The following is a 22,618-nucleotide window of genomic DNA, read 5'->3' as shown; positions in this document are numbered from 1 at the left end:
ATGCACCACCGTTTGTGAGAACAGGCCCCTGGCAAGCTGTATGTCAATTCCACCCACACCATGCACTGACTGAACTCTTCCCAGTGTAACTTGCCCGACCTGGAGTTGTGTTGAATAACTCTTAGGCAGGGAACACACTTGACTTTCAGTTTTCCGTGCGCGTTTTTCTGCATACTTTTTCTGCACACCAAGTGTGTTTTCATGCAGGAAAACGCGCGCGTTTTTTCACAGCAGCTGATGTAATTGATAGAGAAAACTGACAAAATGTGCAGAATCAGGATGCAGAATGTCAGTTTTTTTTCTGCGCGCGAACAACACAGTAAGTGTGTACTAGCCCATTGATTAACATGAGTTCTCAGTTTTTCTGTGCAGAAAACGCGCACGAAAACTGTCAAGTGTGTTCCCTGCCTCAAGCTCTGAACAAGTGAATATGACAGTTTTCACGTCACAACTGTTTTCAAGAGAGAACATATTCAGTAAGAATCATGCATTGAAGTTCATGGAGAAAACTCCCCACACTCCATATTACCAGAGTTGGCACTTCCATAGGGTCATATTGGGCAATAGTCCAGGGCCCCAGAGCCAGTTAACAGGCCCCTTCCAGGTCACCTCCCCAACTGAATACTGGTCCCATGGGCCTCTGCAGAGTATTCACAGCAGAGTGGACTTACCTGTCCATCCTGGAGCAGCTCCATCATTCTGCATGCATATGTCTTCCTCCCTGCTGCTTCTCCACGAGCTGGTGTACATGTCATCAGGTCACTGAGAATAGGCACCCGTAAGATGAAGACAAAAGCACACAGGCTGATGACGGAGCATGACGGTCGGACAGGTGAGTTCACTCACCCTGCAGAGACCCTGCACCTGGGTAAGACTTGACAGGCTCTGCTAACCAGCGCTGGGGCCCCAGGGGAACACACACACTACTACCAGGGGGAAGGGAGTGGTGTTCAGAAACAAAGTGGTCAATGGGGGGGGGGTAGGTTGGGGAGTAGAGTTGTAAGTGGGGTCCATATAATTTTTGCCCATGGCCCCTACGTGGCTAGAACCAGCCCTGCTCATTACAATAGACCTACTACAGAAATACTGCATTATTATCTACGCTTTGTGAATATCTGTGTATAAGTACATACCAAATGCTGTCATCTGAGAGTTCAAGGAACTTCCCTTCGGTGTCGTAGTGCATGTCTATACACATATTTCCATCCGTGTTGTGGGCGGAGTTGAAGTTGGTGATGACTCTGGTTGGAATGCCAAGGCATCTGAGGACTAATGCAACAACAGTAGACTATCAGGTGGTGTAAAGTGAAATCATTCATAACAAGCATAGGGAGTAATACATAATGTCTACTTCTCTAGCAGCTTCATTAACTTTCTCAGTGCTCTGGCATGTTGATTCGCTTATGTTATGCACAGCCTTTATTGGCTTGAGGAAAAGAACCTGTTACTCCCTTTTCACTCAGTTAAAAAAATGAGCAGAAGTCTCTAGGAATGTTTATGCTATGGGTTTATGGCATACCAAGTGGTGGATAATCCTGTAGCCTAATTTTTAAGTGGTGCTTTCAGCGTCAGCAAGTTTAAAGTTGTCATTTCAGTCATGTAGGTTGTTTGATCTTTATTGAATGATGGATAGTAGATGACGGTAGCTGTCAGGGCCTCTCTTTACACCAACAGAAAATGCTTATTTGTAACATCAAAGTTCTTCGCTGTCTGGAACCTAGACCTAACCAACCCCACTTCTTTACACCTAACCTTAACCTCTTACTTAAAATAATTCCTATTACTTACATATCACACTTCCTGACACATAAGGCTAAATTCCCCCTTAAAATAATCCCTAGTTTTTACCAATCCTACTTCCTGTAACCTAACCCTAACCTAACCCTAGGATGGGGAGAGGGCATACTCCTCTCCCCATCCTGCACTTTCTTTGTTTTTACCCCTCCCCCTACTCTTCACTCTACCTCCTTTGAGGCCCATGCTATCCGCCTCCACCATCCCCTTCCAGCCATTATCGCAGTCCTGTACCGCCCCCCCTCCAGTACAGCACCGCACTTCCTAGACAACCTTGCCTTCTGGCTCCCACACATCCTTTCTTCTGACTTCCCAACCATCATCCTCGGAGACTTTAAGATTCCACTTGATGAGCCCACCACATCTGCCGCCACTCAGCTTCTCTTGCTCACCAACTCCCTTGGCCTCACTCAGCACACTAACACCCCCACCCACAGCGCTGATAATACCCTGGACCTAATTTTCTCCAAAGCCATCACCCTTACAAATCTGGACATTGCACCATTCCCAATCTCCGACCACCACCTTATCACCTTCACTCTCACTCCGTCCAGCACCCCCTGCCTCCTCCCCAACCTGGAGGGCGGCAGAGAGATCAGCACAACCTTGACAGCAATGTACTAGCCACACCCCTCCACTCCCTCTCCTCCTCCCTCCCCAGCCTAACCTGCCCCAACCAAGCGGCAGCTCGTTACAATTGTAACCTCTCAGCAGCCTTAGATCATGCTGCTCCACTGACCTTTCGTACCAACTGTCACCCCAACCCCCAACCTTGGCACACTGCCCCCTCACAAAAAAACTACAAAACGAGACACGAGCTGCAAAACACAAATGAAGGAAATCCCGCCACAACCATGATTTCCTGGGATACAAGACCAAGTTGCTGCCGTACCATACTGCCCTCGCTGACAGCAAACAGATATACTTCACTCGCTTGATCGCTACCCAAGCCTCCGACCCACGTCGTCTTTTTGCCACCTTCAATGCCCTACTCAACCCCACACCTCCCCTCCCCCAACCTCCACCCTCTCAGCCACTGACCTATCAAACTACTTTATCAACAAAATTACAACCATCCAGAGGGATATTTCTCTCCTCCACTCCATCGCCCCCTCCTCCTCACCCCATCCTGCTCCTGCCTCCCCCCCCCCCCTCCTTCACTCCTGTCACAGTGGAGGAAGTCAACCAGGTGCTGACAACTTCACCTGACATTTCCTGCCCCCTAGATCCACAATGGTTGTATGAGGGCTCCTGTGGCCCCCTCTGAACCATGGATCAGAGCGTGGTCACAAACCCTATATCCCCCATTGCTGTGCCACTGTGTGTACATTCTTTCAAAGTAGTAAAGAAAAGAAATCATTCACGTGTATGCAGTATGCAACCTCAGCAATATAATAACTGAGCCCTCAGGGCTTTAATACATAAGACATTACACCTCTACTAATTGCTGGCAGTCGGTCTACAAGTTGTATGTTTTTGGCAAGAGTCCTCCGTGTATAAATCATTATAAGCTCTTGACAAAACTGGTATGTATGACTCACACTCACGATATAAGTGTTTATCAGAAATAGTGTATATTCAATTCCCACATATAATTGTATCAGATCTAAGTTCTGTCACAAGAAGCATGACACCTCTTTTGCAGTAAAATATATTTTATAGATGTTTTTCTTAAAGAGGAATTCTGGGTAAAGTATAAAAAGACACACACATACTTATTAAATGTTAGGGCTCGTTTCCACTAGTGCGGCGTGCGTCTCGTAGACGCACGCCGGCACTGAGCGGGTGGGCGGGATCGCAGGCGATTCCCATCAGCCGTGCCATGCACGGCTATGGTAATCGCAGCCTCCGCCGCGAATTCTGTGGGGGTTTCCGGCCGAATCGCTACTGCAAGCGATTCGGCCGGCGGCGCCGTTATCCCCTATGGCAGAGTTTCCTCGCGCGATTTGCCTGCTGGGAAACTCTGCGGATTCGCGGCCGTTTCCGCGAGAGTGGAAACGGGCCCTTAAATTATCATATTGTTGGCCACGGGACCACCCGTTAGCGAAGGAGCTGAATTTTGATGGCTAAGGAAAGTATATCTCTGACCTACTGGTGCCTCTACCCAGCCCCCTCCCCCCTACCTTCCCATACATACAAACATATAGAACAAGATGCCGGATTTCCTCCTGGAATAAACGACAAAGGACTGCAGCAAGCTTGAATACAGCATGGGGGTGGCATTGGAAAGCTATAAGGTATTGTGCTGTGCACTGTCCAATGCTCAAAGCATAATTTCTTATATTGTTTTCTCTACCCCTGTACACTACAGTGTGTCCCAGGCATTTGCCTGGATGGCCTGTGCCTAGAAACAGACCTGCAACAAGGGATCATGGAAACAGAAGCTCTGTGTCGAACAATCAGGCAGGAGGCAGCATCACTTTCAGTGACCCTGCTATTATTAGAGTTGTCAGTTTGCTGAAAAATATTTTAGGTGACCCTTTTTTATTTTTATTTTTTTATTACATAATACAATAACTTTATATGTTTAAAGCAAGAGATGATTGTATACCTAATCTTGACAACACTTGTTACATCACAGTACTCAGGGGCTTATCAAGGTTCATAGATGTTTTCTTACTTGCTTGTGCTTAGGCGTTAAAACTTTTTAAAATACAGTACATATTACATACAGTACATACAGTACACTTCCTAGCTAAGTAGACTATGAAAAATAGGTGTGGAGTTACTATAACAGGGAAGGGCATCGTCAGGTTGTCAGGATTTAAGTGTTTCCTTTTTAGGATTCTAAGCTGCTGTGAGGAATGTGATCATAAAAAAAAAGCATAACTATTTTGCATTGCAGCCATGTTACTTGACTCCTATAACTCTTTGGTATCTAATTAACTAAGATTCTCCAGGCTGGTCACTCTAGCTCATAGACCATTCTGCATTAAAGTGGTTAGAACTGACATTTACCGTTTTAAAAAAATATTCTTCAGTGACAGCTGTGCTAGCAGATGGTATTTTTCTAACAGAAGGTAGCGCTGGTTGTTTTCAAATTTGTCATGTATGTTTATCTTCCTCACATTGGGTTTATAGTCACTGCCATTATTCAACAACAGAGATAGCTTCCAGCGAAAAAAAAAGCAGATTTTTATATCTGTAATGATCATGGATATACTGTATAACACAGTAAATGCATAGAAGAATCATCCACCAGGCATCCTAGGCAGGTGCCTGGGTCCTGGTAGGTGACGAGACCCACCAGCCACCTTCTCTGACCTCTCTCCACTTAAGCTTACCAAAAAGATTACAAGTGGCCCCAAATCTACTACCATGCCTAGGGCCCCATTACATGAATCCATCTCTAAGTAAATGGGTGAAGAGTGAAATGCAGGCTTACCTGTACACATAACTGCTGCAAAGACCCAGCACTGGCCATACTTCACCGGCTTGAAGCTATCATTCTTCCATTTCAAAAGGATTTCTACACTTCCGTTCCAGCTATTGGGGTCAACGCCATCTGAAAAGTCCTTCTCCCATTTTCCCTCAAGCACACCAAAGTCATCATTGCTGTTAATCTGGAAGTATCACAGGTAGACTCAATAAACATGAGTGATGAATCATTTTATATATTTATTATACAAAGAAATGGGATCCAACCATTTCTACAGTGGCTTTTAGAGTTGAAGCCTCAGTCCAACAGCACCTCCCAGTCTTCCCTTTGCCTGTTCTTATAGACCCATTCTACAGGTGCTTTGCAAATATACTAACTGTTTATTAGGGTAGTGTGGTCTCCCTGCTAAAGAAAGGAACACTAGAAGTATAAATTCATTTTTGGCATTATGTGACCCTGGTAGCACAATCCCAGTATATAAAATATGTATTCCCCATCATCCTAGAAGAAAGCAAGGGGTTTCAAAGCAGGGGGGTTAGGGTAGAGGCAGGTTGGTATTGTTGGACAGTATTTGGGGGTTATAAGATTAGCCACTGGGTAGCTTGGTTTTGCTAAGAAGGAGATTATGGTCAGACATTAGAAACGGGGCTTTTTTGCAGCAAGGTTGTGATTTTTGTCAAGGGGGTAGGGTAAGAAATAAGGGGTTTCCTTTAAGGCCATGTTAAGGTTTGGTGTCTGATAGGGAGCCAAGCTAAAACCAGTGTTGGAGAGTCATAAACTAAAATAATACCAAACTATAGCCAAAATGTGGCTCCAGTCCCAAGACCACTGGTGCTAATCTACCCTCTCCCTATTTCCTAGTATACCTAACATTATTACCTGATACTTTCCCTAATCCCAACTATCCAAAGAGAAAGGGGTACTTTTTAGTTGTATATATTACCATAGCACTGATGACCCTCCCCACATAGATGGGACTGTTCCTCCGAGAGTAGTCTGCAGCTGTATCCTTCTGGCAATTCAGACTTCTGTCCAGGATGTCCAAGCAGACATTTATAATGTTGTTTTCAAACTGCAAAACAGAAGAAATGTTGTAGTTGAATCACAAAGCTTTTTCCTTGAATTATCTTAGCTTACTTTCTTTTTCATCTCAAGTATATGGAGAGCTAATTCATAAGATAAACAGATAAGGGGGTGTATTCATGTAACCAGGTTAAAATTGTTGTGCACAAGTAGCGCAGCAATTTTACCAATACTTAAATAGACACTGAAGCGGGAAAAAAATATATGATATAATGAATTGGTTGTGTAGTACGGATAATTACTAGAATTTTAGTAGCAAAGAAAATATTCTAATATTTTTTTTTCAGTTATATAGTGTTTTTTATAACATTGCATCATTCTCTAATATTTGCAGTTTAGACACTACTCAGCATTCTAAATGAGTTCAAAAGTTCACTAGCCTTCTCAGCAAAATCTTCCCTGCAGAGGGAAAAAAAGATAATATGCAATTCACTTTTTCACCTGAGTTTTCTCCTACGTGATAATTTTAAACTTGTCAATAAAATGCCCTTTAAGTCACCAGAAAGCAAGAAATTACTTTTTTACCTACTTTTTGGTACTTTTTCAGTTGAGTTATTTTAAATCAAAGATGAAAAATTATCTCCTAGGAGAAAACTCAGGTGAAAAAGTGAATTGCATATGGCCCATTGTGTTTTAAAGCTTATTATCTCAAGTGTCTGGCAGAGTTCTCAGCGACTTTGAAAGTCGTGGAGCTCAAATGCTAATTTGCATAGATAACAACTGGAGTTTCTTAGCTCTTCCTTTACTGGAAAAAATAATAGACTTGTGTCTCTGCTGCTAATTTTTTTTTTTTTTAGCTGTACTACACATACAAATCATTATATCATAATTTTTTTTTTCGCTTCAGTGTCTCTTTAAACCAGTTATGTAGCGTGCATTAAAAATAGGTAATGCATGTGCTACTGGTGTATCACACATTTCTCTACTTATATATAATTGAAACACATGCTACATAACTGGCATATCAACCGGTAAAATCGAGTGTACTACTTGTGCATGGCCATGTTACTGTTGTTACATGGATAAACCTCAAGGGCCCTTATTCAATTAACCTTTTCTCCTGAGTGTTCTCCTAGGAAATCATTTTTCATCTTGTCTTTAAAATAACTTTTCGGCACTTTGCAATTGAAAAAGTACCAAAAAGAATTTAAAAAAAGTACTTTCAATATTATTTTAAGTATTATCTGGGTTGCTGGTAGCTTATAAGGCATTTTATTGACACATGAAAATATCACCTAGGAGGAAACCCAGGAGAAACAGTTAATTGAATAGGGGCCAAGGAGCGATACATCATGATATAAACAGCTAAGGAAAGATATAAACAGATGAGAGGTAAATAATGACATAAACAGTTAAAGCGGTATAAAACCCTGACATAATATTCAATAAAAACATGTTTTCCTACTTTTTATATGCCATACGGTTAGCGTATTTGCTTTTGTGCATACGTATTATTATTCATTTAGAAATCATACGTTTCTAAAGTACACTTATTTTACTCTGAGAGCTGACTTTGCATTTTATTTATAACTGCTTTATTCATCCTCTAACTTAATCAGAAAGCATCAGAAAGCATTTATGCTTGTCTGACTTTGTTCAGGGAATCTGGCAGTGTGAGAGAAGGTTTTGTTTACATTTCTCACTTGATACAATTAAACACAAGATAACATTATGTAAAGTTCGGAAGCGGCCAGCTCTGCTGGCAGGGAAGCTTCTAAAGCCTGTGTTAACCCTTTGAATGCAGTTCAAGTAAAAAAAAAACAATGCTGGTTGTATATAATATGCTGTAAATAATCTATTAGAGCAAAGTAGAAATGCTGGGTTTCATTCCGCCTTAAGGAAAAAGAGATTGTGAATTCATTTGGATCAGGAATGGTAAATCTTGAGTTAAGACAGATAAGGTAAATCATGAGTTAAGATAGGTAAGCAGACATAAACCATGTATTAAGACAAGTGAAGTAAAACCATTAACTAATAAGTACGGTGAATTAATTAAAGAGATAAGGCTTGCGAATGTGAATTAACTCCAAGAGATGAAATGCTACCATCTGTAACTGTGCATGGAGGTTCACATCTCATATCCTATACACTAGTGTAGGACCAGGACTGCAAAATTAGCGATATAATTCAGTGACCATTCAAGCTCAGCCTTGTGTTATGTAGAGCTTCCCATTCTTTTTTTTTCAGCATTAGAAACTGAGTTCAGGCATTGTGAATTGGTACCCGAGGCTGCTGATTAGGTTATGCCCAAGTAGTGTAACGTGATATGCTACATTAGTATCCTCCCCTAGCTCATCATTAATGGCCCTTTCCACACTGGTCTGTATCTACTACTTGCTGCATCCCAGCAGGTCATGTGGGAGATGGGGCTGCAACTCTGTCTTGGCCAACATGGCTACAACCTAGCCAGAGCATACATATGTTCCAGCTGCTGGTGAGTTGGGCGCAAGGAGAGACAAATGACGACTCTCCCTGCTGCTGCTAAACTCCCCGGCGGTGTTAAATACTATCACCCCTCAGAGTTGAAACAACTCTGAGGGAGGTGTGACTCCGTGTCTGGTGATCGCCGGATCACAGAATTACTGTTGCACGTGGTGTGCAGCATACCATTGCTGCTATGACGGCCCCCAGCTTCTGCGCTCGGCGCTGAGTGCCGTACGTCAAAGTTACCTGCTTTGCTAGCCAGAGGTTCAAAAGCTGAATGCTGCATCCAGACAACTGTGTGGTGTCATGAGAGGTAGTATTACAAAAGTTGTAAAGGAATCTTCAGAACCCCTATGAGGAGATGGACTAGTCCAAAAGCTGTTGGTAAGATGCCAGCACCATTAGCTTAATAATACCTGCTGTAAATAAAAGCTACATAGGAAAAAGTAATTTACAATGCATTTTACTTTGGGGCACATGAACATCTTATATTTGTGTACACAGGTATTTTACTGTATATTTTACCATTTTTCCTTATAGTGCCACTTCTGTACCTCTAATTTTCTCTGATGGAATTCCGAAATACATTTTTAATCGGGGAAGATGGAGATGGTTTAGCACATTCTGCCATAAGTATAGTAATAAGCTCATAATTATACCACTGGCAGCAAGTGATATGTATTCTGTTCATGCGTGTAGATATCTCTTATCATTTTAGATTACCTGGCCAAAGTTCCAGCCTATCCCGTTGACGTGTTTCTCATTTCCCATGAAAATAACACCGTGATCATTGAGGACATATTCTCTTCTCTCTTCTTCATTGGCCATGTAGACATCATCATCTGCAAAGAGGAGAAACACAACCTCAGCTGTTAGTAGCGGCTCAAAGTCTCGCTCCATCTTTAACATTTTCTCCCTCATTTCCTGAATAATGAAATATTGGACTGTATGTCCCGTGTATAAATAGACATGTAAATACCATATATACTCGCAAATAAGTTGAATTTTTGGGACAACATTTTTTTCAAAAGTGGGGGGCAGTGGCGTAGCTAGGGTATTTGACACCCGGTGCCTATAATTTACCGACACCCCCCCCCCAAAAAAAAGCGAAGCACGCCGCAGCAAACAAAATGGGTGTGGACATGGCATCACATGGGTGGGGCTAACTGTAATGTAACTGTAACAGTAAGGCAGTGGGCTAATATAGGTAGCCAGAATAGTTGCCCCCAGCATAGGTTAGTTAGGTAGGTGCCTCCAATATAGATAGCCAGTATAGTTGCCACCAGTATAGGCTAGCTAGGTAGGTAGGTGACCCCAATACAGGTTAGATAGGTAGGTGCCCCAGTATAGATTACATAGGTAGCTGCCCCCAGTATAGGTTAGATTGGTAGCTGCCCCCCAGTATAGGTTAAATAGATAGCTGCCCCCCAGTATAGGTTAGATAGGTAGGTGCCCCCCAGTATAGGCTAGATTAGGTAGGTGTCCCCAAGCAAAGGTTAGATAGATAGCTGCCCCCCAGTATAGGTTAGATTAGGTAGGTGCTTGTTTATGTTGAACCTCAGTGACATATCCCTTACCCCTCTAGATAAAATGTAGAGTATAGTCTTCTCGTTTGCTCCTTACCTAGACACCAGGGGTTGAAAAGCAGTATGAATTTTCCCAGAGAGTATGTGGCACTCTGTCCCATCACTGTGATCTGGACACTGAGATCGTATCTCCCTATGACGGCATTCGCTGGGCTGGACATGATTATCTTCAGAGAACTGCCAGGGGTGGACTCCAGAACTGCACTCCACATCCCGCTGCTCCATGAGTTTGATAAGGGGAACTGCACATTAGTGTTCTGATAGCCTGAGTTCTGTGGACCTTTTCAAGAAACACAAGACAGGAACTCAATTAGTATGCTGATATCCAGAAGAATTCATACTGTATATCATAATGATCAAATAATAAGCCCAAACCATCCATGTTGATTATATTCATTCAACGACAATATGAACACTTTATCAGGAACACCTGTACACCTGATTATTTGTGTAATTATCTAATCTACCAATCATGGGGTTCAGTGCAATGCATAGCATCAAGCAAATACAAGCTGGGGGCTTCAATTAATCAAACACCAGGACAGTAGAAAAAATGAAATGTTTATGATTTTGATAATGGTATCATTGTTGGGGCTGGTTTGTTGTTTACTGCTGATTTCCTGTCATTCTCATACATAGTAGTTTCAAGGTGCTCATACAAGGTACAATAAAAACTTTAGATTTCCCCATTTATTCAACCAAAACGGTCAAATAGAAAATAATCTTTTCTTTTCGGTCAAGAAAAAGGAACGATTATCCATTTTTTTCAATAAAAAAATCAGATCGGACATATTGGAAAAATCTTTATTTTCGTTCTAACTGGATAGTCGTATGAAATGATCTAATCGAAAATAAATAAACAATTGTACCATGTATGGGTACCATCAGAATGATGAGAAAAATGGGAAACCTTGAGTTCGTCGGACAGAAACACCTTGTTGATAAAAGAGGCCAGATTTATTTGAAATGATGGATAGACTATGGTGATTGAGATAACTATTCATTACAACCATGGTAAGCCAGAAAGCATTTCACCATGCACACCACATCCAATCTAACAGATTCCACTCCTGTTAGCCAAGAAAAGAAAGCTAAGCCTGCAGTAGCCGGCACAGACTCACCAAAACCAGACTTTCGAAGACTGCAAAAGCATAGTCTGCAGGTGGTAGATTAAGGTTTTGGCATCAGTAGAAGGAATCCATGGGTCTGTCCTGCGTACGTATTATGGCATCGCCGGTGAGCTGGGCACTGGGTAAGCCGATTGATGGCTCACCCTGCAGCTGCTCAAATCCCCGGTGGCGTTATACATTATTCTCCCCTCCAAGTTGTAGCAACTCGGAGGGAGATGTAATTCAGGGTCTGGCAATCGCCACATCACTCCAGCATGGTGTGCACTGAGTGCCGGGTGCCGAAATAACCTGCTTTGTCAGACCTTCCTTGTGTCATGATTTATAGCATGTGCAACTGACAAATCTAAAGAAATTAGAGAGGAGTGCGACACAGTCATGTGAATGTGGTCCAGAAATCTCAAAGGAATGTTTTCAACAATCTTAAAGGACCACTATCGTGAAAAAGTGTACAATTTAAGATAAATGTAAACGCATACAAATAAGAAGTACATTTCTGCCAGAGTAAAATAAGCCATAAATTAATTTAGAGATATTTCCTCAAAAGGATTTATAAAAATATGCTAGCCAGCATCCCTGCTTGCAGCACACTTTTTGGCAGTTGGATGGAGCAACTGTCACTTACTAAGCACTAAGAGAATCCCCCATGAGGCGATGAGCTGGTCTAAAACCTGTCGGTTCGGTCAGATTTCTACTACCTGCTGTAAGTTACAGCAACTTAGGAGAAAAGTAGTTTACAGCACAATTTACTCTGGGAAAAAATGTACTTCTTAATTTTATATTTTTACATGTATTTTATATTTTAAGAATTTTGTTATAGTGGTCCTTTACGGAATACATGCCATAAACAACTAAGAGCAAAGGGAACCCCTGTCCCATAGTATTATAGTTACTAATAAATTGCTCAGTGAGTGTATGCTCTGTCACTATTATACATATATATATTATAGAAAACAAAGTGTTCAATGCCATACTCTTTAGGCCTTTGTTCAGACTATGCGCGCTGCCGTGCGCATTTTGGCAGCGCGTATAGTTAGTGTGCAACACGTAAGAACGGTAGAAGGGCATAGACAGCCCTTCTACCGTTCCCATCATATGCACTGCGTGGCAGCGCGATTGCGCTATCGAGTACTGCACGCATTTCTGGGAATTGCAGCGCAGATCCCATTCATTGTAATGAATGGGATCTGCAGTGCAGCGCATAGTAGCGCAGATGGCGTGCGATCGTACGCGGTACGTTCCGATCGCACATCCATCTGCGCTAAATGATGTGAACGAGGCCTAATACTGCTGCATGTTAGCAGACACAGATGGAAAGTTTTGGACTGAGCATTTTGGACTCCAGCAAAAAAAAGTAAGCGGTTAAAATCTGACAGTACCGACAGGTTTTGGACTAGTCCATCTCCTAGGGTTTTCTTTGTTCTCAAAAGCATTTCCTCAATGGCAGTTTAACTGCTAAAATAGTAAGATACCAGCCAGCCTCCCTACTCACCTGTACACTATTTTGTCAGTTAGACTTAACAACTGCTGTTCAATGCTTTTGAAAATAAAGAAAACCCTGAGAACCCCCATGAGGAGATGGACTAGTACAAAACCTGATGGTTCTGTCAGATTTTAACTGCTTAGTTTTTTTTGCTGGAGTGGCCCTTTAAAGAGAAACTCCAACGTAGAATTGAACTTTATCCCAATCAGTAGCTGATACCCCCCTTTACATGAGAAATATAATGCTTTTCACAAACAGACCATCAGGGGGCGCTGTATGACTGATTTTGTGCTGAAACCCCTCCCACAAGAAGCTCTGAGTACCGCGGTACTTTTGGCAGTTTGTTACAATGTAACAAGGCTCACAGACAGGAATTAGCTGTTTACAGCTGTCTCTAACAGCCAAAACAGCTAGGAGCAGCTACATAACCTGCCCACAGTAAAAATGTCACCATGTAATAAATGTCAGAATGTAAACCAGGGGAGAGGAAAGACTTTACAATGAGCAAACACTGATTAATCATTTATACATAATTATGGTAAAAAATGAAGCACTTTTTTTACTACATTATTTTCACTGGAGTTCCTCTTTAAGCTAAATGATGTGTGATTTGCCATTCTAGCTGCATTTACTTATAGGATACCCAGCAAAATGGCAGCGTTTGTAACCGTAGGTGTCATACGGTGTGGTAACTCGGCAGCAAGAAGCACCATAACCACGCTCATGTATGTCTCAATGAGATGACTCCTCCTCCTCTGCTCATGCCATGTGCTAGTATCTATCAAGTGCCCAGCCAGTGCAGGGGAGGAAATGAGTGGTGAATGCACTGCCTGCAGCAGCTCATGTAAGACAGCCCTTATCCTCCACAAATGAAAGGTTCATTCACTTCCTGTTCCTGTGACCATCATGGACTTCCATGGCTTTTATATGAACCATGGTTGTCTTGGAAACGAGGAGTACTAACAAATCAGGGATTTTTACTCTTTGTTACACTTTTCTATTCCATAAAAAAATATGAGTTACCTGTGTTTGCAATGAACAGTATGCTCTGCCAGTCAGTCAGTGGTTTGTTGAATTCCAGCGTTAGCCTACATGATTGTCCTCTTCGCAGTATCAGCTCAGAGCTGTTATACATATCCGTGTGATGGGCCTTTTTATTGGATTCTGCAGAAAAGAAAAGACAGAAATCATTTTTACATTCATCTCTAAGGCTTTGCTCACATTATAGATTGCAAACACAAGCATTGAGCGCTTTTGTGAGCGCTTTTTAGGCCCAGTTCACATCTAAAAATCGCAAAATGTTAGCGATTACAGCTAGCGTTTTGCGGTAGTGATTTTTCTGCAATTAGCGTGGAAAAATGTAGCGGTTCTATACATGCTAATCGCGATCGCTCCAGAATCTCCGCCAAAGCATGTAACGCGTTTGTGATTATCGCTAATCGGAAAATCGCGGCAATGAGAACACTGCCATAGGATAACAACTGCTAAGCGGTTTTAAAAACCGATAGGGGTTTGCGGTGAGCGGGAATCGCGAGATTCCTGCTCACATGTGAACGGGGCCTGAAAGTGATTTTCCAGGTGTTTTTTGAGTGATTTGAGTTTTTTTAAGTGCTTTTATAAGCGCTTTTGTTAGGCGATTTGCATTTTTTCCTGCAATCAGGAAGTGAACTCTTTGACCTGGAACTAAATATCTTTAATGTACTTAGTAATGAAAAGCACTCACAAAATCACTTATCCAAACACTTTTTAAAGCACTTAGCAATTTTCCTATACCTTCCATTGAAGTGCAAACACTCTGAAAATGGTGCAGGCCCCGCATTTGCGAACGTAAACAAAGCTCATCTCTCATGTGAGAACACTCACATTGAAATTCATTTGACCAAGCCCTTTTAAAGCGCTTTTTAAAAATGCTAGCACTTAAAAAAATCTCAAAGCGCTCATAGTGTGAACAAGCCCTTACCCAGTATTGAGCCTCTTATCCAGCAACAGAAACCCAGAACTAATAGAACAGCGGCACTAAATTTGAGCACAAAAGAGTCTGCGGAGCTAAAATGATGTTATGAATCATCTCACCTTACTTATTTTTTACCGTATCTGTAAAATAGCTTTGTATCCATTTCCAAACTATAAAATGACTCAAGACAGGGCTGGATTTACCATAACGCACTGCAGGCATGTGCCTACAGGCGCCTGATATTAGAGAGGCGGCTCACTCCCCTTGCCTAGTGCCTCCCTCCCTTCTTATGCAGAGTCCCGAGCAGAGTGTACATGGGAGGTTACTCACCTGGCTCTTGGCATTTCACTCCCCCTTCAGTGGGGGTCCGCATTAGCTACTTATTACTGAGAATACCTCTGGCTACCTAACGCTAAGGGGCACCTATAGCTACCTATGACAGGCAAGGGAAGTAAGGGAGAAGTGACAGCCAGCACACTTGCGGTGCAGTTTGGTGGGGGTTTGTAAGTTCATGGAGGGTGAAGTCTAGGGTGCCTGGACATCTGTGCCTATAGGCTCCTGTGATGTAAATCCAGGACTGACTCAAGATAAATTGTTTCTAACTTAACTTTCCTATCACTTTTTCATCTTATTTAAGTACTTTTTGCTTAATGTTTACCTAAAAGCTTTTATATAGACAATAAGCGGAAAAGCAGATAAGGGGCCTAATGCACAAAGCAGCTGTATAGTTGCCATGCTCAGGCTATGGTGGCCCACGTTATATTAGCAATGCACGCATTACCCCTGCCCTAATGGATTAACACCGATTGTCCCCTGCCGATAGTACTGATAACATTTTATCACTGCTTTGTGAATCAGGCCTGAGAAAAGGTTATTCAGTAGAAAAGTATTGTGAATTCACCCCCAAGTAAAGTATAATTTTACTTACACAAATAAGCTTACTTATCTTACTATAGTTTTATCTGATGGACATTCTGCTGCCCGTTTACAATTTTTTTTCGGGGGGGGGGGGGGCGCAGAGGACATGTTTAACCTCAACTTTGAACATGTGCTGGAAATTACCCAACCTGCAATTTCTTGCTGTCTAAGAAGGCAATATTATTAAGAGAGAAAGGCAGAACATTCTTGAGGCACAAGTTACAAATCTGAGATAAGCTTGATACAGCAAAATCAGATTTAAAAAGCCTATAACTGTAGAAGTCTATAATGCAGGCAATGGCTCTTGATTGCCTCTTTAAAATGAATTTATTTTGCATCAACTTTCCAGGAGCTTACTACTGTATATGTAGATCAACCCATGTTCTTCAAATGACTTTTTACACAGGGCGAGGAGGCTGGGCTTTGATTTTTTTAGAACATAGATAGACAGAGGGTCAATACAAAGTCATCTTAGCCACCAAAAAGGTACAGCTGGAGTTACTTTCATTATAAAATTGCAATAAGTATGGAGGGGTCCAGCATGAATCGTTTTGCAGTGTACGGAAAGGGTCTTTACTTTTCAATCTGCAGCCAGTAATTTAAAATTTCTCTTATAGCAGCCTTATTGACAGTGTTCTGTGTATTCTGTTTCAAGAACTGCTTCCATCCGATTCCCACCTTGCAGCTTAACTAAATAGCTGCACAGGGCAAGAGCCTCTGTTAATAATTTTGAACACTACCACCAAATATTAATACTCCTGCTATCCAGTTTCTGTTAGAAATGCTGTGAAATAAAAGTGTTTTATATGCACCCAAACACAAAAGAATCAAGCTGAAATAAGACATTTGTAGGATAGAAAACGTCAACAAAAATACACAGGGTGAACCAAGTGTCAATATAGTATGAATGAACAATGAGGTCAAAGTGATGAAAAAAGTGGTTGGCCACTTACATACCAGGGCTGGCACAACAACAACTACTGGTTATGGCAGGAAGGTGGGGCAATTCACCCCTCCTCACTGGGGTATATGGGTGACTTTTTTTCAACATAGTGACACTCCAAGCATAAAATTATACTTTCTGTCAGGCAGAAATAATGACCATTCCAACACAGGCATAGGCCTGAAAACAGGAAATAGGCACCCAAGGAACAATATAAAATGGTCAACAACTGTTTAAAAATAAGGAGTAACAATACGTATTGGTTAACCTCCACAAAGACTGAACACGTGCATTCAGTTATGGCTTTTTGGTGAATAGCTGTCTGTGGTAGACAGCTATTCACCAAAAAGCCATAACTGAATGCACGTGTTTCGTGAGCACAAATGACTTTCTCAGGCCATAAAAAGCACCTATCATTATAAGTGTTTTCTATGACCCAAGGAGGTAAGTTGTGCACATGAAGCACATCTGATGGGTTATTTAAAATACTTTTTAGTTGAATAGCTGGCTTTGGCATCTGTGTGGAGGTGAGGCAACACTTACACTGCCTTTTAAAGTGTTTTTTTTATTATTGTGTATTAACCCTTTGGTTCCTCTTCTTTACTGTTTGCAGTTTTCAAGGAAATATGTTTATCTTTGCTCCCGACAACACATAGGGCCAAACTGAGAGCCTTGTGCTGTTTCTAGGTAAACTTTTTAAAGACATTTCACTACTGTATTCATCTTCCTCCCACTACAATAGATCTGAAGGTGAAAAAGTTTAAATATGTATGTAACTACCTTATTTTTTTTTCAATGAACAGTCACAAGTGCTGTTGCTACCTGTAGTTTCCCAGTGAGCCATTCTGTCCAAACTACCACTGGGGGATGCACTAACCCCCTCCACAAACCTTAGCCACACACTCTCATAGTCAGATGACATACCCCAGTAACAGATATCACTCCATGACAGACTTCAATAACAGACAGTACCCTATGGTAGCCAATACAGACCACAGGAGCAGAAATAACCCAATGAAAGATGTCAGTAACAGACAGTACCCAATGAAAGACCCCAATAAGGGCCCTTTTCCATTGCTGAAGTGATGCGATGCCCTTTTCCATTGCTGAAGTGATGCGAATGCGGCTACCTCGCTTACGCTGCCGTTTGCGTCACTTCTGCATTAGGAGATGCGGAAGTGTATGGAGGGGACGGCGGGCGGAGGTGGCTGTGCGAGAATTTGCAGCATGCTGCAGATTCTCGGATCACTCCGCACTGCTACGCATAACCTGCACGCAATGGAAACTGTTCCATTGCCGTGCATTGGTTTCAGGATACCCACGGTACGATGCAACTATGTAGCTGCATCGCACCGCATGTAATGGAAACGAGCACTAACAGACAGCGCCCCATGACAGAGTCCAGTAACACAAAGCACCCCATGACAGATGTCAGTAACAGACAGAACCCAACAAGAAACTGCAGTAACAGAAAGCACCCTACAACAGACCACAGAAAGTACCTTTCAACAGATCCCAGTAAAAGTCCCCATTAACGGTACAATTTTTGTGATTTGAACAATAACTAACCAATAGCATAACTAATCTGAAGGAAATTATCGATTGTTTACATTTACTGCATATTGAACGATTCTTTCTTCAGATGCGATCATAAAATCCAACTTTTGGATCAATTTTATCCTATTTAGCAATCGACCAAAGAATCGGTCCTTGCCTTCATAAACTGCAAACTTTCTATACAATTTGATTGTAAAAATCTCATCGAAAGATCGCATTTGGTGAAAGAGATTGTACTGTTAATGGGCACCTTAAGAGATCTCACCCCATGACAAACCCCGTTAAAGGGGCACTATGGCGAAAAACTGTAAAATTTAAAATATGTGCAAACATAAACAAATAAGAAAGTACGTTTTTTCCAGCGTAAAATGAGCCATAAATTACTTTTCTCCTATGTGGCTGTCACTTACAGTAGGTAGCAGAAATCTGACAGAAGCAACAGATTTTGGACTAGTCCATCTCTTCATAGGGGATTCTCAGCAAGGCTTTTATTCTTTATAAAGATATTCCCTAAAAAGGATTTAAATAATGATGCCGGCCAGCTTCCCTGCTCGCTACACAGTTTTTTTTGGCAGAGCAACTGCCATTTACTAAGTGCTTTTGAAAATAAATAAATCCCTGAAAATACCCCATGAAGAGATGGACTACTCCAAAACCTGTCACTTTTGTCAGATTTCTACTACCTACTGTAAGTGACAGCAACATAGGAGAAAAGTAATTTATGGCTCATTTTACTCTGGAAAAAAACATACTTCTTATTTGTATTCATAGGAAATTAATTAATAATTATTTTTTTTTGCCATAGTGCCCCTTTAACAGACAGCTTGCCATGCCAGACTGCAATAAAAGAAAGCACCCTATGACAGACCCCAGTGACAGCATTCAGTAACCGACCACATCCTGGGGCAAACACCACCAGCAACGGACTTCAGTAACAGAAATCCACCCCATCACAAACCCCAGTAACCGACAACTACCTGTGACACACCCCAGCACCAGATACCTCCCAGCAACTGACTTCAGTAACAGAAAGACACTCCACGACAGACCCCAGTATCAGATAGCTCTCAGTAACAATTAGCACATGGCGGACTCTAGTGTGAGACAGCAACACAATTACAGTTAGCCCCCCTGCTGTGTACACTTCCCTTTATTGTTATTATGGCAAGTCAGCATCCACAGCCACCCTGTTTTGCAGCAGCTAATCTGTGCCCCCAAAAATCTGGTGCCCCTGGCCATGCTGTCATCATAGCACAAGTCATGCTGTCAATCATCATCATAGCCCAGATATTCCTCTGCTGGTCAGGAGCTTTACCTAAGTGAAGGCTTTTTTGTTTTTATCATACATAAGTATATCATTATAAGCAAAAGTCCATGTGACAGTTCTGTGAACTGCATTATGGGTTATGATGTCTTTATCTACAAAAATTTGTCCGACTTTCCACTTGTGATTTTCCATTCATAATTCATTCAGAGCACTTTAACACTGAGTGAGGCCCTGCTTTTTCCAAACCCCAGAGATTTTACAGCTCCTTTCATGTGAGTGGGAAGATGACAGGACACTTTGAACTCCTGGTTGACGTGACAAATGTCAATTGCCTAAAAACTTTAATGTACATAATGATATAAATGAAGTGACTCTGCCAGTGCTTATTTTGCTGAGTCATTCTTCAGACTTTTATGTATATAATTTACTTTGAATTGCTTGCGGATGTTCCAGTGTACTGCCACATGGAAAATGAATGCTGCCAATGTCACAATAATAGTATTTTTCTTTGATCCGAGTCACTCAGTCCTGCTGAACACATGGCGTGATCAAGTTCCCAGAAACACTGCGAGCAAAAGTTAATCACCAGACAAACACTGCCTATTGACAGTCTGTGGAAGCCAACATTTGTCAGTGAAATTATGTAAATAAAGGAACACATGGATATTAGATCAGGGAGAGTGTGCTCATTCCTGTTGGTTCTGATACATTGATGATGTCATTATGAAGCCTGTTTAGACCTGTGAAACGCATTGCCTGTGCATAGTAAACCTTGTTTGTCTTATCTGACTGCCCTCACTGAAGTAAGCCCCCTCACTTTTTTTTTTATTTGTATTTATCCTAAATTTTATTCTCATCTGGGCGCCTCTTTACCCTTGTTGTGTGCATTTTACCTCCACCCCTGCAAGGTTGGCACTCTCGCACAGAACCCTCCCCTCTCTGATGCCTAACCTTAAAGAAAACCCGAACTGAAAATTAAAAGTCAAAATAAGCATACACAAGTCATACTTACCTTCCATGTAGTCTACTCCTCAGTGTCTTTCTCCTGTCCCGCGTCCTGTTTGTTCACTGTGATCAAACAAACAAACAAACACAGAACACTTATATCGCGCTTTTCTCCTGGCGGACTCAAAGCGCCAGAGCTGCAGCCACTAGGATGCGCTCTATAGGCAGTAGCAGTGTTAGGGAGACTTGCCTAAGGTCTCCTGCTGAATAGGTGCTGGCTTACTGAACAGGCAGAGCCGAGATTCGAACCCTGGTCTCCCATGTCGGAGGCAGAGCCCTTAACCATTACACTGTCCAGCCGATCAAGGGAATTTTCCGTCCTCCATCTTGAAAATGGCCATTACCCATAACAGCTTTCTGGTCAGCACACAGTTAAACTGTAACATCGCCCACTTGAGCCATAGGGAAACATTGACATTACTTGGCACAGCAGTCGTCCTCTCAGCTATAACTGACAGCACCTGATATTTTATTGACAGCAACTGATATATTTCAGATCTGACAAAATATTGTCAGAACTGGAAGGGATTATTGTCAGAAGAAAATGGTGAGCTTCTGAAAGGAACTGTTGGCAAGCTGACTATGTAATGTTCATTTGAAGTTACCTCATGTGTTTATTTTAAATATTTTAACTCAGTACAGGTTCTCTTTAAAGAGACTCAGAGATGAGACATGATGCCGTTTTTTACTTACCCGGAGCTTCCTCCAGCCCCATAAGCATGGATGTGTCCCTCGCCGTCCTCCCAGTATGCGGCTTAGTCGGGCTTAGTCGGACTGGGTGACAGTAGCCGGGGCCTTCTGTGCTTGCGCTGAAGGCCCCCCGCTGACATCACTGAGCTGCTTACCAGAGAAGATTGTGGCATAACGGAGGCGCTAAAGAGGACAGCTAGGGACACATCCATGCTTATGGGGCTGGAGAAAGCCCCGGGTAAGTACAAAAACGTCAGTATGACTCAGCTCTGAGTCTCTTTAAAACCCCCCTTCCTGACGCTTAACCCTAAAACCCCTCTTTTTGATGCCTAACCCTAAAACTCCCCTTCTTGACGACTAACTCTAAATCCCCCCCTTCCTGACACCTAATCCAAAATCACATGCATCCAAAATCCCATGCATAAAAAAAGAAAAAATAGTTAAATACAAAAGACAAAAAAAGGTCAATATCTATAACTTCATAACTAAATTTGACAAGGATAATTTTCAAAAAAAAAATAAAAATTGTTAAATACAAAAGACAAAAAATGTCAAAAACTATAACTTTCTTGTTTTCAAAACGATAAAGACTTCAAAAACTATAACATTATAATTTTCAAAACAATATTTATTGGGTGCCCAAATTTCTGCTGTCAGCACCCAATAGCTGATATTTGCATTAACGGGAAGCAGGAAAAAAGGGCGGTGGCTAGTGGTCGAAAATGGTGGCGCTATAGACTCTAATGCAATTATCTTTAATACAGCGAAAAAAGGTCTCCCGATAAATATTGTTAACAACAATAGAACATTAATGTTTTTGGAGTGTGTTATCGTTTCAGAAGCTTGCTACGTTATAGTTTTTGTCATATTATTGTTTTTGTATGTACAAATTGTGTATGTTTTTTGTATGTGGTTAGCGTTAGACACCACCCAGGGGGCGTTTAGGGTTATGCAACACCGGGGGAGAGGTTAGGGTTAGGCACCACAGGGGGGGGTGGGGGGGTTAGTTATCCATCGGCGCCATTTCGCTATCCGGCCGGGCCCTTTGTTCCTGGTGCCCTTTTTCATGAACACCATTAGCGCCTATGGTGGTGCCCAAATCATCCAATAGCTGTCAGTTTATGTCTTTTAGCAATGCCCAAGTTTCTTGCTTCCCTACTGCTCCTGCGCAGAACGCTCCGGGCCACTTGAGCGTGATCACGAGCGGCGTGACCACATGCTCGCACATGCGCAGAAGATGCCAACCTGGCGGGGTCTCCAATGAAGGGGATCCCGGGATACTGGAGGTGCGGCGAGGGTCAGATACAGGCAGTCCCCGGTTAACGAACGAGATAGGGACTGTAGGTTCGTTCTTAACTTGAATCTGTTCTTAAGTCGGAACACTGTGCCATCTCTGTCCCCTGTACCT

The 22,618-nt window shown here is 42.1% G+C and overlaps 1 protein-coding gene across 1 annotated transcript in view; it reads right to left on the bottom strand.

The window, feature by feature from the left end:
* LOC137540874 (protein-glutamine gamma-glutamyltransferase E-like) overlaps nt 1-22,618 on the bottom strand; it is a 60,700-nt gene that overhangs the window by 21,913 nt on the left and 16,169 nt on the right. The window contains exons 2-7 of the mRNA XM_068262062.1: nt 13,900-14,040; nt 10,304-10,546; nt 9,404-9,522; nt 6,117-6,245; nt 5,180-5,357; nt 1,134-1,269 (exon numbers count right to left, since the gene is read on the bottom strand). Of these exons, the coding sequence (XP_068118163.1) occupies nt 1,134-1,269; nt 5,180-5,357; nt 6,117-6,245; nt 9,404-9,522; nt 10,304-10,546; nt 13,900-14,040 (946 nt within the window). The remainder of the gene's footprint in view (nt 1-1,133; nt 1,270-5,179; nt 5,358-6,116; nt 6,246-9,403; nt 9,523-10,303; nt 10,547-13,899; nt 14,041-22,618) is intronic.

The sequence above is a fragment of the Hyperolius riggenbachi genome, chromosome 12 (genome assembly GCF_040937935.1).
Source record: "Hyperolius riggenbachi isolate aHypRig1 chromosome 12, aHypRig1.pri, whole genome shotgun sequence".
Classification (NCBI taxonomy): Eukaryota; Metazoa; Chordata; class Amphibia; order Anura; family Hyperoliidae; genus Hyperolius; species Hyperolius riggenbachi.
This window is presented reverse-complemented; position numbering and strand designations above follow the sequence as displayed.